Source organism: Parasteatoda tepidariorum, chromosome 9 (assembly GCF_982258835.1).
Source record: "Parasteatoda tepidariorum strain Cologne lab strain chromosome 9, Ptep-v5.0, whole genome shotgun sequence".
Lineage (NCBI taxonomy): Eukaryota > Metazoa > Arthropoda > Arachnida > Araneae > Theridiidae > Parasteatoda > Parasteatoda tepidariorum.
This window is the reverse complement of record NC_141763.1, coordinates 29,804,888-29,822,296: the sequence shown is the minus strand read 5'-3', so window position 1 is coordinate 29,822,296 and position 17,409 is coordinate 29,804,888. Positions and strand designations below refer to the sequence as shown.

General features: G+C 29.8%; 1 protein-coding gene across 1 annotated transcript in view; it reads right to left on the bottom strand.

Moving 5' to 3' along the window:
- LOC107447159 (zinc finger protein basonuclin-2) overlaps window positions 1-15,977 on the bottom strand; it is a 218,413-nt gene extending 202,436 nt beyond the window's left edge. Inside the window, exon 1 of the mRNA XM_087151165.1 lies at window positions 15,742-15,977. Within this exon, the coding sequence (XP_087007291.1) occupies window positions 15,742-15,826 (85 nt within the window). The 5' untranslated portion in view covers window positions 15,827-15,977. The remainder of the gene's footprint in view (window positions 1-15,741) is intronic.
- Between the last annotated feature and the right edge of the window lie 1,432 nt (window positions 15,978-17,409).

Sequence of the window (17,409 nt, the reverse complement as noted above, 5' to 3'; positions counted from 1 at the left end):
AAACTGCTAGTTAAACCATTTCCTATCTAGCTTGTTTTTGGGACAAATTAAAAACCATGTCTACTAAGACTTATTAGAATTTATAACTTATATAGAAGATTTTTCTAAGATGGAAAATAACTCCATTTAAATCTTGGTTGCTTACCTTAGTTTATTTCTTGCGAAAATAAGCTAGAAATGAAATTTTACTACGAGTTTTTCTCTTCACCGGGGTAAAAATAATATCGCAAATTTTTTTTTAGTATGTATGAAAAAAAGTAGTTGTTCATATTTCTTTATATATAATACTTTTTCTTATTGCCTACCATACCAAATGTTGATTTCAGACGGAAATATAAATATCTTTATTATTAATAAATTATGATACACAGAACTGTCTAGTTCTTACAAAATAAATCTTTACAATGAATTAATTGTAATACCAGCTTTTTACTTTTTGAAAAAGGAGCCATCATTTTTAAAAGAACGAGAGACCTAAACATGGTAAATACTACTACAGAGTGAATATTTAAAATGATATAGTCCAGAGTTTCATTCGGGATGATTTTAAGTGAATTTATTTAATTCCTTGTCTTAAATATTAATCAACCACCATAACAACTCACCGGAAATCATTCAAATATTCGTTAAGCATCTGTTTAGCATTCATGTTGCTAACTAACTTGGTTGCTAGAGAACATGCAGTATTAATTTCATAATCTCTATGCCTATTTCAGCACGAATTTTTTGAAAAGAGCGCCATTTGCATTAATACAGGAAAAACCAATTGCTCCCCTTTCCCCAAAAGTTTAAATAAATTGGTAGGGAATGAAACAGTTAACACTTCTAGATTAAGAATAATTACGCCTACTTTTTAATACAGCAACCATATGATTAACGAAACGAAGTTGGATTTTATATGTTGCTTTGAATTTTTGATATGTAGTGGTAGAAAAATTGCTTTAAATAAAAAATGCTAAATTAAAAACAACTTAAATGATTCTATCACTAAAAAATAATTGGCATTTTCGTAAAATCGCAATATCTCATTGAAAGAGTTTAATGTTCTAGTAAATTTTATTCCAAAATAAAGTTGGTATAAAATATTTATATTTTTTAAAGATGTATCAGTAAGTGGATTGAGAAAAAAAATTTTTTCATCGAAATTACCATTTTGATAGTATGGATATACTTCCTTGAGATCAGTAAAATATTTATATAAAAATAACTTCCACTTCAGTATCGGAAACTGAATTTTAGGAATATGAGTTAAAATTAAACCCTTTTATCTCTGTCTAATAAGATTAAACCTTATCTTCTAATCCCTGTCTTCTAAAAATTCTAATCAAATCCTGTCTTGATTAAAGGTACAGTTTGTTGTGGTTAAAACAATAATATTAAATCAATACTTTCTCGTAATCATTTGCACATGAATTTATAAGAGAATAAAAATATTTATGTCTATATTATATTATGACAAACATAAATGCAGATTTCTCTCCTTTTTAAAGCAACATTGAGATGATAACAATACCGCAAATCTAAAAAAAACTTTGTTGTATTATCTTTTTGAAAATAAGGTAAATTATCTAAATCAAAGGAAAACTTCATTTGCTTCATAATAAAAGAAGGAAAAAGCATAAGTAAAAGTGTAAAAGTTTTATGTACATTATGAAGCAACTGAAATCTTTCATTAACAATTACTTCTCAATTAGTTTAGCATCATTTGGCAACTTCAGTACGGATTATTTATTCTGATGATTTGATGATTGCGTTTGAATATTCTTCAGAGATCTCAGGATGCTATGCTACCAATCAACAACATTTACTTACCAAGCATATTCCCTCCTTAAATCAAAACCAAATTAGCTTTTGTTTTATGCTAGAATCTTCGTTGAATAATCAACCCAATTTTGAGTTTACGAGTACCAATAAACTCCTCGGCCTTGAAATTTTGAACTCAATCCAAGGAAATCCTGGATTAAGTATTGGGAGATATTCGCCTTCGTAGAGGACTTTATTTATGGAACTAACCCACATTTGCCTTACATAGAGAGAAAAACCACGAAAACGTCCCATAGTTAACCTGATGGCAAGGGGATTCGAACCTATGATTCGTCTACCACTGAGGATATTTTACGTCAGTATCGGGTCGGTGCGAGCCAAGTGCAGAATTCATATCGACCAGTCATCGGTAGGATTCGAACCTGAGTTACCTCATTTGGAAGCGAGCGCTTTATCGCCTGAGCCAAAATGGCTCAACGAAATTAGTTAAAAAAATCCAGAGTTCGCATGCTTTTAAGCCGTGCTCTATTTTGTAAGGACTCTTCCACCAATAATCGTATAAAACTGTCTTCTAGCTAATGAATCGCGAATTCATTAGTAGTATAATTTAACTGGTGTCGATATACTAAACTACATAGGAAGTTACTTATGGAAGTTATTTACGAAAATTATTAATAGTATTATCGGAAGTTGTTATTCTACTTAAAATGCAGCAACTAATTTGGGGCAAAATTTTCTACCTAAATGAAGCAACTTATTTGGGGCAAAATTTTCTACCTAAATGAAGCAACTAATTTGGGGCAAAATTTTCTACCTAAATGAAGCAACTAATTTGGGGCAAAATTTTCTACCTAAATGAAGCAACTAATTTGGGACAAAATTTTCTACCTAAATGAAGCAACTAATTTGGGACAAAATTTTCTACCTAAATGAAGCAACTAATTTGGGACAAAATTTTCTACCTAAATGAAGCAACTAATTTGGGACAAAATTTTCTACCTAAATGCAGCAACTTATTTGGGGCAAAACTTTCTACCTAAATGAAGCAACTAATTTGGGACAAAATTTTCTACCTAAATGCAGCAACTTATTTGGGGCAAAATTTTCTACCTAAATGAAGCAACTAATTTGGGACAAAATTTTCTACCTAAATGAAGCAGCTAATTTGGGACGGATGGAGTACATCTTTCCTTTTCAATTTCTGATGAATAATCATTTTATAAGGTAAATCATATTCAACATCTCACGAAGATAACATCAGTAGAATAGTCACCATGATAAAATATACTCTCTCTGGAAGGTTTTTCCTCTCTTTATTCACATTTATCAAAAGAACTGGAAGATGAGTGGATGGGATCAGAATAAGTGGCTGTCGAAAGAAGACATGAGAAATGACACCCAGGCGTCGAGAGTCGGCCACTGTGTCGAAACATTTGTCGACGATCCATTCGATGATGGATTTCGATGGAACGTTGTTTGCCACTCTAAATACAGCACTCGATGACTAACCATCCCGACGCAGGGGTATATACTTCCCTCATTTATCCTAACACACTCTCTATTTGGTCACTTTATCATATTTGTGTCCAGCTGTAGGGGTCTTCTACAATTCGAATCTCCGTTTCTTTTCTTTTCTTTTATTTATTGAGTAGATTTTTTTTTACAGTTTTTTAGATTTTAATATGTTCTAAAAACACAAACTTCATTATGTATTTTTTGAAACATTCCAAGAAGAGGATTAAATACAATATGCGAAGCCCAAATATCAAGTACTCAGTTAAGACCGTCAAGTGATTATTTAAAATCACCCGATTTCTAATGTTTTAAATTTATTCTATCATGTTTTTTAGGAGGTGGTTCGGAAGTTTAAAAAGGAAAAGGATGAATTCTTATAACATGTTATAAAGATCTTAGTGTAAAATCATGTTAAGTGGTTTGAAATCAATTTCCAATGTTTAAGAATATTTAGCAGTTGGTTATAGACGTAGAATAAAAATTTATATATTTGAAACTTAAATTAAGATTGTTAAAAGTAAAGAAAAAATGGTTCATTGTACCAAAGAATCAAATACGATATGCAGAAATCAAGTAAAGATCTTAATGGAAGATTACGTCAAGTGACGCTTTAAAATCACTCAATTTTCCGTGTTTAAGAACAATCAACAGTCAGTTATAGACGGAAAATAAAAATTTATATACTTGAAACTTAAATTAAGATTGTTAAAAGTTTTTTTTAAAAAAGAAAAAAAATGGTTCGTTGTACCAAAGAATCAAATACGATATGCAGAAATCAAGTAAAGATCTTAATGGAAGATTACGTCAAGTGACGCTTTAAAATCACTCAATTTTCCGTGTTTAAGAACATTCAACAGTCAGTTATAGACGGAAAATAAAAATTTATATACTTGAAACTTAAATTAAGATTGTTAAAAGTTTTTTTAAAAAAAGAAAAAAAATGGTTCATTGTACCAAAGAATCAAATACGATATGCAGAAATCAAGTAAAGATCTTAATGGAAGATTACGTCAAGTGACGCTTTAAAATCACTCAATTTTCCGTGTTTAAGAACATTCAACAGTCAGTTATAGACGGAAAATAAAAATTTATATACTTGAAACTTAAATTAAGATTGCTAAAAAAAAATTTTTAAAAAAGAAAAAAAATAGTTTATTGTACCAAAGAATCAAATACGATATGGAGAATGTAGACATCAAGTAAAGATCTTAGCAAAGATTATGTCAAGTGACGTTTTAAAATCACTCAATTTTCAGTATTTAAGAACATTCAACAGTCGGTTAGAGACGTAGAAGAAAAGTTTATACATTTAAACCTTAATTTAAAATTCAGTAATAAAAAAGGAAAACAAATGGTTCATTGCACGAAAATAATCAAATACGATATGCAGAATGCAGACATCAGTTAAAGATCACAGTGAAAGATCATGTCAAGTGACGGAAGAAAGATCGTGTCAACTACGATCATGTCAAGTGATGTTTTGAAATCATCCAATTTCTAATGTTTAAGAACATTTAACAGTCAGTTATAGACGTAGAATATAAATTTATTAACTTAAAACGCAAATTAAAACTGCTTACAATAATAAAAAATAAAATACGACTCATTGTAAGAAACAAATAAAAAAAACTAGTTGCAAAACGCAGACAACAAATAAAGATCTTAGTTGAAGATCATGTCAAGTGACGTTTTGAAATCACTCAATTTCCAATGTTTAAGAATATTTAACAGTCGGTTATCGACTTTGAGACAAGGTACGTGTTTATGACTTTTATTTCATTATCTTTCTTGTCACATAGTAAATCTTGTCGCATGATTTGAAATAATATTTCAGAGTGAGTTTTCATTATTTTTAAGCACTTAATACTTTTGTTTAAAACCACAACGAATTCAATATTTTAACATAACTTCTTGTTATATTTCACAATGTTCACAATGTTATGTTACACTCTTCGTTTTCTTTCCTGGAGTCTTAATTTTTTTTTATTGCATGATTTAGTAGACCAACTGTAAAATTCAAATCAAAATCAGATGTTCATTAGTGTTAATAAAGTTTGTTTCGATTGTAAAATTGACCGAATTCAAACAAAATTATTAATTATTGCGAAGATTAAGAATACAGCAAGGATTTAATATTTTTGTTAGCTAAATAATATTTACATTATCTTAATTTATTTAATTTTAAACATATATACGGCGTCTTGTCCATTCCATTCAAATTTACTATCAGAATAAAATAAATAATTTTAGGCTCTAATTTTCATTGAAATTAAAATTAAATTTTCAATCAAAATAATTAATTCATATTCTGTTAATCCCTTTCAGATTGAATTAAATTACATTTGAATTTCATAAGAAATTTCTGCGTTTTGAAAGTTAGTTAAATAATTTTGATTGTTATTCTGAAAATTTAATTTGGCTGTAAAAAATTATTTTTTAAATAAAAAATCGATTAAGAGATAATGCATCCATTTAAAAAGTTATATTTAATTCTCTTTTTTTAATTTAATCTTCAATTGTTTTGATTTAAGGCGAATGTGAGTAGATTTATAAATTCAAAGTGAGTAGATTTATAATTTCTTTTCAGCATTCGAACGAATCATCATGTTTATACATTCAAAACTCAAATTAAAACTGTTTACAGTAATAAAAAAGAAAAGAATAATCGTTTATTGTAAGAAAAGTGTCAAATATGATATTTAATGTGCATACAATTTACGATGTTTACAGTTGGCAATAAAAACAGAATGCAAACACCAATACTGTCATGACTTCAAGTAAGGTGGTTAAGTTATATTAAATAAAATTAAAAAAATAAAATTTTAATTGAAAAAATGATCTGACTGGAAATAGTCGGTACTTGGTGACAAATTTCTAAAATTGTTTAAAATTAAAAATAGCATAATTCTCGGTTAAATTGAAACATTAAAGTGAAAAAGAGACCGGTAATTTAATGCATCATTTTCATGATATATGCTACCTAAAAATTTGACGTAAAATATTGAAAATATCAAAGAACTTATCAAAGATTTCACAATAATTTATTAAGGAAATTAAACGATTTTATGAACAGGTTTTGAGGATTTATTAATTTAATCACGTGACTGATGGATACTGTGGATTATATTGTGTTAAATTATATCATTAACATTAAAAAATAAAGAAATGAATCAATCACAAATTTCGAAATAATTCACCTAAATAATTCATCTACCATTAAAATTTCTACCATTGTTTAATATTATGAAAGATTAATCAGGGTTGGTACGGTTCTTCGAAAATTTAAACAGTGGTGTTAATATTCTAATATATTTAGCAGTTACATATTTCTCTTTTTTTTTCGCTTTCACTTTTAAATTAAAAAACCTAGGTACAGATTTTTTGAATATAAACTTTTTGGAGGGAAATAAGTATAGTGGTGTATGCAAACCAATAAAAATACAGTTTATTTTGTTAATTTTCTTTAAACATTTTTAATTTTTTAAGGACGGTACGTACCCCTCTAATGGATTGTATAAATATTCCCGTATAAATCTTTAGATAATTTTTATAAATATTTTGTTATTAAATACATCCCAAAAGTTGGTACGAGAATACTGATCTAAAAAAGATAACTCACTATTTTGCGATTGCGAGTTACGTAAGCATTTTTTATGATGAGCTCAGCTAGTTACAATTTGAAATGCAGTAACTAAATCCTGTGGGGAGGGTAGTGGCTAGTACAATTCTAAAATGAAGCAAAACATTAATATATAACACTGTTTTTTCAAAACTGGTGTTTAAAAATTATCTAATTTTATTACTATTTCCACAATTTATCAAATATCAAGAATTTAAGACAATGTATTACTATTTATCACTAAGCCATCAAAGATTTATCAATCAAGCACGAAGGCTCGTAAGATTAAATATCGCCATTAACTGTTTAGTACTTCGACAATATTCCAGCAGAAGTCGTGGTGGCCCAGGAGATGGAATGCTTTCTTCTTGTGGTAGTTAAGTTTATGTTATAATATATGATTCTTTCTTTTATAAGTTTGGTTTAAAGCTCTTTTTTTAAGCAACGTTTAACTGATTTAAAATTTCATATGAGGTACCACATTGTTCCTTCTTTCTTATGACGAGGTTTCTAAAACGTAGGCAGAATTAACCAAAATTCTGAAAGCTTTAAATTTTAAATGTCTACCACTCTAAAAATACTTCACAAAAAGCGTGTTAGTTGGCAGCTCTGGATTAATAACATGGTATTAGCCATTCTTTTGTATGGAATTAAAAAATAAGGATTTAATAAGAATATTTCATACATATTTTTAGGACATCTAGGTCTTAAAATGGTGAAATCGACGGTTAGAAGTAAATAAACCATCACCATAACAACATTATTGATAATAAAAAAATTAACACCATTTCATATCTGATTTCATTTAAGAAAAGTTTGGAAGAAGTTTTTGCACTTTGTAGTCGACCCCTTAGCATTTCATACAAATAAACTCCTTGACGGAGAAATGCAATAAATTTATGGATGTAACTGGCAGGTGAAATGCATTTTTTTCACCCAGTAACCATAATTCATATTTGCTGGTTGAATATTTACTATTCAAATTTACCATTCAATTGAAGGCACCGAGAATTGAAGACATGAAATATTAATAAATTAAGAAGTCGATTACATTTGATTAATGCGCATTAATTCAATTTTATTCAACAGTTCAGAATAAAGGGTTTATTTTTATTTCCTCCTCATTACTTCAGCTATATCGTATTGATTTTTATATGCAATGCATAAAATAAAAGCCGAATACTTGAATAACAGGCTTGCCACGGACGACTAAAAATGCAAAAGGTGCTGATTAATAAAATTCATAATTTTATTAGAAGAAATTAAAATTAGCAAACTTTTTACAGCTTATATTTTCAGGTCACTATTGAAAGTAATTGCAAAGAATATGTCTGATTTAAATATGAAAATTTTGAAATGCAGGTCATAGTGCTACTTAAGATTAAATAATTAAAAAGGTGATAAATAAAATGTAGGTTGGTATTACTTTATTTACGTCGCACTACAGCTGCACAATGGACTATTGCAAAGGTCTGGGAAACATCCCTGAGGATGATCCGAAGACATAGGGGATGACTCCCCTGCCCTGGTTGCCCGATGCCCTGCGTGCGAAGACGAGCTCTTTACGATAGAACAGTTTAACGAGGACTGAAAACGCGCTCCCTTGGTCCCTACGCAGGTAGATCAAAATGGTCTCCTTCCCGCAGCCAGTGATGCTTGACTTCGGTATTCTACTGGGAACCGTGTCTTTACGATCAGTCTACTGTGGGAATAATTAATGAGACTTGACTTGAATAATTAACACGTTGAATGTCATAGAGATCACCGGTGACCGACACTGAGTTTGTGCGTAGTGCCACGGGGGTCACCGGTGACCGGCGAAGCCAAGATGATTAGAAACACATAATTAGAGTAAATTTTTCTTTAAATAATATTATCGTTACTAAAATGGTTTGAAGAAATTAATGCTATATAGAACACACTTTACTTTACTTTATTTAAAAACAGCTGGGCACCTGGGCCGCGCAGCGGCCCCTATCCCATTCATCATGAAACTACAAAGATGAGTTAAAAACATTTTGAATATAAGCAGTCGTTGTGGTAGCTTTACAATAATATTACCATGATTAGAGAAAATACAAACTTGAACAGAGATATTTACAGTATTTGCCATGAAAAAATGTACAGAAAATATAACCTTGATTAGAAAGTATAGAACACACAAAAATAGTTTTATTTATATACACAGAGATGCCGACTTGCTCCGGACAGCGAATAAATATTTTCTAGTGGTAGTTAATTAATTGTGGTTCTTGGTTTAATAAATTCAATTTAGTAGATTTTTATCTCATTAATTATTCCCGTCTTTGATTAGAATATTATCATATATATAATATTATTATATATATTTAGAATATATCATAATTAAATTGCACAAAAACTGTAGCTTGTAGAGAGAAATTGATTGCAGATTTGAAATCAGCGACGTGAAAACATCAATCATTCGATAAAAAATCTCATGCTGTAGAAAGCAGTTTTAAATTTTTTTTTTCACGGTGTTATATTTGGTTCTCGAAAGGTTTAGAAAAAGTTTTTACTATTCTTAATTTTAAACTATTCATTACTTTACTTATTCCTGGGTAAGAAATAATTATACATAGAAGTTATACCTGTTATAAGAAGTATTGGTGTAAATAGATATTTAAATCTTTCCGAAATTAAGATAGTCCGATCACTTTGAGCATATTGCGCAGTATCTCCAAAGTTATTCACGCGAACAAATTTGGAAAAAAATTTTTGCCAATAATAAATTGAACCTAGACTATTTTTTTATTATTTAATTTGATAATGGTCGAATAATATTTAATTTGTAAGTGGAATAAAATTAATAACAAAATACAAGAAAAAAATCCTTTTAGATCAATTCGTTTTTAACACAAGAAAGACTGTAACTTAGTATATACCTATATTGCCCAAAAGCAGTCAAAATGACTGGATTGTGAGAGAATAAAGAAATTTAGATAAAATTAACTTTTAATATTTTTTATATTATTTACAGTTATATAAAAAGTTATTGGTAAATATTAACAATAAAAAAAATTATATCTTGTTCGAAAAGTCGCATAATTCTAGGAAATTTCGTCATTATGTACATCATTATTTTTCTAATTGAAATTAAAAAGCAGTCAAAATGAATTTCTTCGGTTATCTAGTGTTAATTAATTAATTTGAAGGAAAAACTTATTTTAATAATTGTTCATTATTATTTAATTTAATAATAATAAAAAAAATTTCGACTTGTGAAGTATACAAAAAAAAATCATCTTTTTAAACTACGTAATTTTAAAAGGGCCTTCCATAGTTGATTTTTTACATTTTTTTCCCAATATTTTTGACTTCCCCTTTGTCACATTTTACCATATTCTTCTGTCACGCGTCACGCTATATTACATAAACATATTCTTGCAGTTAAAATAAAAAACGAATGTTACAAATCATATTTCGAATTTTATTTTTTAACAATGAATTAGTAACTACATGTTGTAATGACATTTGTAAGATTAACAATGAAAATTACTGCTTGTATACTTTTTTAGATGAAAACAACATGGAAACAAATAATATAAAAATAATCAGTGATTTCAAATCAAGTAGGTGGTGTCACACTTATTGTTACCATCCTCTTACCTCAACTTTACCTTAAACTGTTACAATTCCATGACCCCCCCCCCCCATTTCTCAAGAGTGGTACTAGTTTAAGAATTTAACTGATGAAGCAGCATTTCAGTGGTATTTCTAAATCATGGCAAAATAACTAAGTGGTCGCATCGATATGGGTATGTTTAATGTAACAGAATTGTTTCCGCTTTAATTTTATCATAACTGTTCCATGTTACTTCATGTTTCACATATACTTGCATGATCTTTACTTCAAATTATGTAGTAGTAAATAAAATAAGGACCACCGTTTACAATAAAGCAAATGTTCTTTTATAAACTTTTAAATGCAAGCCGGGTTGGTAGGACGCTGGACCCATGTCCAAGAGATCATGAGTTCGATTCCCACAGGTCGAAGACTCCCCATGTAATAAGTGATGACGTCAAATCTGCCGAGTCACAAAGTCCTCCATGTTCCCATAACAAATTATGTCTCTGGGGGTACTGAGTTTGAGATTGCTCGTTCTTCTGTTCGTGTTAAAATAACGATACTATTATAATGTTAAAATTCTGATTCTCGTTTTTTTTCTTAATTAACTTTTGTTGATAGACAGAATATCATTGATAAATTATATTATTATGAAAAATAGTTCTTGGTAGTTTTTAAAACATTTGTCAATTTTTTCCCCTCAAAAATGTAAATCAATAAAATAATGCTGCTGATAATTTTGCGTAGCTCATTTAAAATTACACTAGTCTGCTTTTAGAAGAAAAAATCTTTACTAAAAAGATGAATAGAAATTTTTTTTTTTAATTTTTCATGCTTGTAGCATTTTTTTTTAAATAAATGTAATATTTTTTAAATAAGTAATAAGAAAAAATGGTATTATTTTTATGTTTGTAAAATTGGAAACACGACGTTTGAAAAAGATAAAGCCTATGCATCATAATTTCTTTTACACTACAGAATCGAAATTAAATAAACTAGTAATTTCTGACAGTTTCTTTTTCTAAAATTTTTCTTAAAAAAAGTGGCTAAATAAGAAACTCAAAAATGCAAACTGAGTAGAAAAACCGATTTAGTGGTTTTTCCAAATATTTATTGTAGACCAGACTTTCTTCAAACAATTACTCTTCCACCACAAACCCGGTATAGAAAAAAGAAGAAAAAGAAAACCAACTGTTCGCATAGACAGCCCCAAGAAAACATCTCTTTCCCCCCACCGCTTAATTGGAAAGACAATACAACAGTCAAACAGATAAATAGCTAAAAATTAATGACATCTTACCGGATCTTCGTTGCTCAGGCGATGAAGAAACTATTTAATTAAAGCTTGGCATTTGCCTTTATTACGAGGGGTGCACCCCCTATCGTATATCTCCCTCCCCCTCATAATTTTTTTTCTCCCATTTCCAAACACACTAAACCTCTTTAAGGTGTTACTTTTATTGATTGATCAGAGTCCTTTTCAGATTATTAATAAATTACAATAATAACGTCAATGGAGAAGTGAAAAAAAAAATCGTTTGCCCCACCCCAGAAAGTATTCCTTTTCATTCCCTCCCCAAATAAAAAGATTCTCATAACTTTTTCCAGGTAATAGCAGGCCGTCCCCATCATATTTATAATGAGAGCTACACACATATATATATATTCCCGATGCTTTGTTTTTCTATTTAGTCAAAGGCGCTTTTTTTTCCAACATCTGCAGTTACAGTGCGGTGGAGGGGGGAGCATTGCCACCCATTCTTGTTCTAAAACTTTCTCGTAGGTCCTTATTATCGACCAATCACGTCGCGAAGGGAACTTCCAAGATCACGACCAACCTGTCGAAAACAAAGGGAATCGGTGGAAATTAGATTTATTTCGTCTAATATTGTTGCAATTCATTTTTTTTTCTTCCTTCTCCGTCCCATCATGTAGGTATCTGGTGTCTTTAATAAACACCTGTCGCAGAATATAAGTCTTGAGCCGCTCTGAAGATTAATGGAGTAAATAGATCCTCCGATTACCTTCAGAAGTCGAGGAAGCATCATGAATTAACGTTTCTGTAAATGCAGGGAGTGTAATTTGTTGAAGTGTTAATGAATTGTTTTCGAATTTGTTTCTAAGTGCATTTGATGTGCTTAGGATGTTTTTTTTCCTTCTGTTAATTGATGATAATGACGTGTGATTTTTCTTGCATTAAGCTTTCTTACAGTTTCAAATAAACAAAGTTTCAAACGAGTGTTCCATGAGGTTGTAAGATTTTATCATTTTACATTTCATAATATTGCTTCATTACAGTAATAATCTCGAAATTTTTGTGTTAGGTCTATTAAGAATAGGGTTCTAATAACTCGGAAATGTGGAAAAAAAGAGCTTAAAAACATGGTCACCAATAGATGGAGAAATCTAGCGTCTGACAGAGCCAGATGGAAACGACTAATTAGGATGACTCTGGTTTGTACTAGGCTGTCATGCTGAGGGAAGAATAATAACTTGGAAAAAGTTAGGAGTCAAATAATTTTATCGCTACACACTGAAAATTTATTTTAGAAAATGCTACGCACCCATGGCAACAAAAGTTCTTTGGAAACCATCACTAAGCAACATGATTCTTCCTCATCACATAGAAATAAAGACATTCAATAATGGTGGAATGAATATTAATCCGGTTTTCTTGCAGAGCAAAAATGACTACCTTATTCACCAGACTTGAATTCTAAGAATTTCTTCTCTTTTTTGTCTATCGTGGAAACAAGGGTTTGCACTAATCTCATAATACTTTGACATCCTTAAGAAATTTCTTGCATTGGAATTAGGTCGAAATAACAGTATGTGAACTGCAAAATTTTTACCACGCATTTGCAGCTGTGCATCAAGGTCAAAGGTTGTCACTTTGATAAATTTGTTAATATGTTACAGATAGTTTTGCTTTTATACTTATTTGAAAGTTAGATGTAATGTTTTAGTAAGTGTGTTCGTGCTATGAACGTATTTATACCAAATTCAGTGTGTATTGGTTCAGAATTTATGACTTTGTATGAGGTACATACATACAGACATAAACATTCAGTTTATTTACATCAAAGTGGCAAAAAAACTGGTGGCATTAAAGAGTAAGCGTTATTGTTTTTATTCTAGAAGATTTTACTATTTAATCCGCCAGTAATGTATTAAAACTTTTGAAAAAGCAGCGCAGTTGGCATCGCTGTGAATGGTATAGATTTTTATCGTTAGTCTGTAGGATTTCCCAAGTAAGAAACAAAAATCTCAGAATTGTTTTTCAAGAAAATATTTTGAATATTTTTAGTATAATTATACACAATAACAACAGTCCTTTCCTTACATGCATAACACATGCTTCCCAGCTTTTACACTTTCCAAAAAAGTATTTTTTAATAAGGAAAAAGTTCATAAATGTTAATAAATAAAAAATGTTCATAAAGTTAAAATGAGATTGTAGGCCGGTATTTCGTAAAAATTTGGACGACACTTAAAAATACTTTTAGAGAGATAGTAAGACTACCATATGCATACTTGCCAACTCTTCCGGATTTTCCGGAAGATTTTATTTTCATATTTAAAGTGGTAGTAATTATATACTATTTTTTCTTTTATAATCTTAATTTTTAAATGATATTGATCACCACTATTCTTACAAAAATTAAGCACATATATTAATATGCGTTACTGTCATGGTTGTCAACTTAAGTTTTCTCAAATACAGCATATTTGCTTGCTTAAAATTGAAGTTTTAATTCCATTTTAATACCACTGGGAAAAATAATAATGGAAGGGATTAAAAGTTGGCAGGTATGCATATGTATGTTTAAATTATTTTAATGTGATGGTTGTCAAACGTCTTTTTTAAACCTCATTTATTTGAACAAGAATAAAATGTTATATAAATTTTGCCATCAGAATAAATGAAAAAAAAAATCTTTAGGAAAATCTGGTAAAATTTGTAGGCATGATAATTTCAATTGCTTTACGGCGATTTATCATATGTTCCCATTTAGATGAATTAGTTAGAGCTGATGCTAAGATAACTACCCCATAAGAGTAATAATGAGGTATGATAACGTTAACAATTGGAATTTTCCAAGTAGTATCCTAATTTATAAGAAATGAATTTATTAGCAGAAGAATGTTATGCGTAGAATATTTAAAGCATGACGTAAAAAATATGTGCATTTAATTTAAAAGAAAACATTCTTCTTAAAATGAAACTATAAATTTTTCAAGGCAAAGATCACCCGATTTAAAACTTCATTCGCTTCAAAAATATACAAAACAGTCGTCATGTTTCAAGCTCTTCAAAAATAGGCGCCCATTTTCAAGACTTGCCAAGCGAAGAAGGAAAAGTGATTTAAAATATAAACGTAAAGTTGTCAGAGAAAAACGGAAAAATAAAAATGGGAAACAAAACTAGAAAAACTACAGTAGTCAAGAGGGGCAAATTATTGTAAAATGCATTGACTCTCTCTCTCTCTCTCTTTATATATATATATATATATATATATATATATATATATATATATATATATATATATATATATATATATATATATATATATATATATATATATATACCACTAATGTATAACATGTCGAATGCTTAGACATTTTGTCGAATATCTGACGTTTTTTTAGGCAAAGTATGAAATACAATAATTATTTTATACCATACATAGTCATTGAATTCTATGAAATGACTATAAGGCAATGTGAAAAGCATATTAATCATTATGCACTTTGCAGTTCATTATTAGGCAATTTAAAGAAAGGATTTCATGTGCAAGTTGAGGACCTAATTATATCACAATTGTAAACCTGCATGGTCGCTAAAAAAATTTTTTGAGAGGAAGCAACAGTTATGCTTTATTGTTACAATCTTGGTTTTTTAAAGTTAAAAATTTTTTTTCACATTTGTATAATATTTTTTTCATGCCTGATTAAGAATTTCAGTATTGATGAATTATCATAAAAAATATTACTATTAGAATTATTATTTGAAGAATTATTACAAATTTTTAATACTATTTTACTATTACAGCGTAAAATCTACCCCCTCCATCCGTTCAAATTGGCAACTATATAAAATACATGCTTTTTTTTTTGTCCAGGAGCTTTTTTTTTTGTCCAGGACTGCAATTTAAATAACATCTTTAGCTGCATATTAAACTGCAAAAATTAAATACATTTTAAACTGATTCTTCAAAATTTAAAAATGAAAATATAGAATGTAAACAAACCCTACCATTTTGGAATTGTGATTCAAATGATGTGTGTCCATTAAATCTTGATTCAAAAGCATAATGAAACCACTGATTGGTGGTCAGCATGTCTTGAATAGTTCAGCGCAGCATTCTTTATCTTTGGACAGGGAAATCCTTTTTTGTAGGAAGTCAGCACATGTTCCACTCAGCTCAACTCGATCACCAGAATAGAGAGAAGAAAGAGTACAAAATAGAAAGAAGCCAAGGACTAAGACTCAACGTATAGGGGGGTGAAGAGATGGACAATGTTGTGAAAGCAGACGATATGTGCGAGGCGAGGGGTGGACAGTCCGCCAGTGAGAGAGAAGAGAAGGCTGGACTGCACCTGCGCTCAGGAAGTCCGGGAGGAAAGAGGGGGTACCGGACGATGCCGGATTGGAGACGCATGAGGATGGAGAGAGTCCAGGATTGTCGGAAAGATTGTCACCTGTAAACTGTGCTTGATAGGTGGGCTGCAGCGCGTCAAAGGCGATATTTATTAAATGTGTATATTTTTAATATTTCGATAAAAATATATAAATAAATAATGATATATTTCTTTAAAAATTTATTGAATGTGTGCTTTATAAAAATTGGAAATTTTTTTTATCGTAAAATTAATTAAACGACAGAAAATCTGTTATTATAAAAAATGCAGTTGGACATTCGTGCTTAACAAAGTGGATATTTTCTAGTATTAGCTACCACAATCGAATGATTTCAGATCGACATTTATATTACTAACACATCAGGGTATAGACAAATATCTAATTTTGTAAAATAAATGCTAAGAATGAAATAATTTAGTTACCAATATTATTTCGAAAAATAAACTCGTTAACCCTTTGATGCAGAATTTTTATTAAACTTTTCGTACTTTTTTCATTATATTGTATTGATTAAATACAAAATAATTATTAAAAAAATTATTTAGTATTTTAATAATTTATAATTATAAAATACAGCATATAACACCGGTGTCTTTTTCTGTGTCAAAGGAAAAATTTTTTATATACACGTTTCCTTTCCACTTATTTGCAGTTATTTAGATCTCAGAGAAACAGTTATTCACCAATTATTTTCATATAAGATTATTAAATTAATATATCCTTGATATCTTAGCATGGTTGCTTATATCAAGGATAAGTGAAGAAAAAAATTGAAAAACTAATAGGCATCTGCCTTGTTTTTTGGTGGAGTAAAATATTAACAAGACCTGTTACTAGAGTCGCGGTGGCATAGGGAAAAGAGCCTCTCAATGAAATAACTCATGTTCGAATCCTAACGGTAACTGCTTAATACGAATTCCGCTCCTGGCTCTCACGGGCCACAATGCTGGCATAAAATATCCTAGACAGTGGTAGACGGATCATGGGTTAGAATCCCTTTGCTGTCGGCTGACAGTGGGAGGTTTTCGTGGTTTTCCCCCATATAAACGAAAATGGGGGTTAGATCCATAATAAAGTCCTCCTCGAAGGCTAGTTTGTCCTAATGCTTAATCTAGTAGTTTTTTGTCTTCTGGGTTGGGTTCAAAATTACAAGTCACGACAATGAATATTGAGAGTCGCAAAACTTAAAATTGGGTCAGTTGTTTAAATCTGGTTATAAAATAAAATAAAAAATTATTACTACGTTACAGTGATGTTATAGTGATCGCCAAAACTTATTAC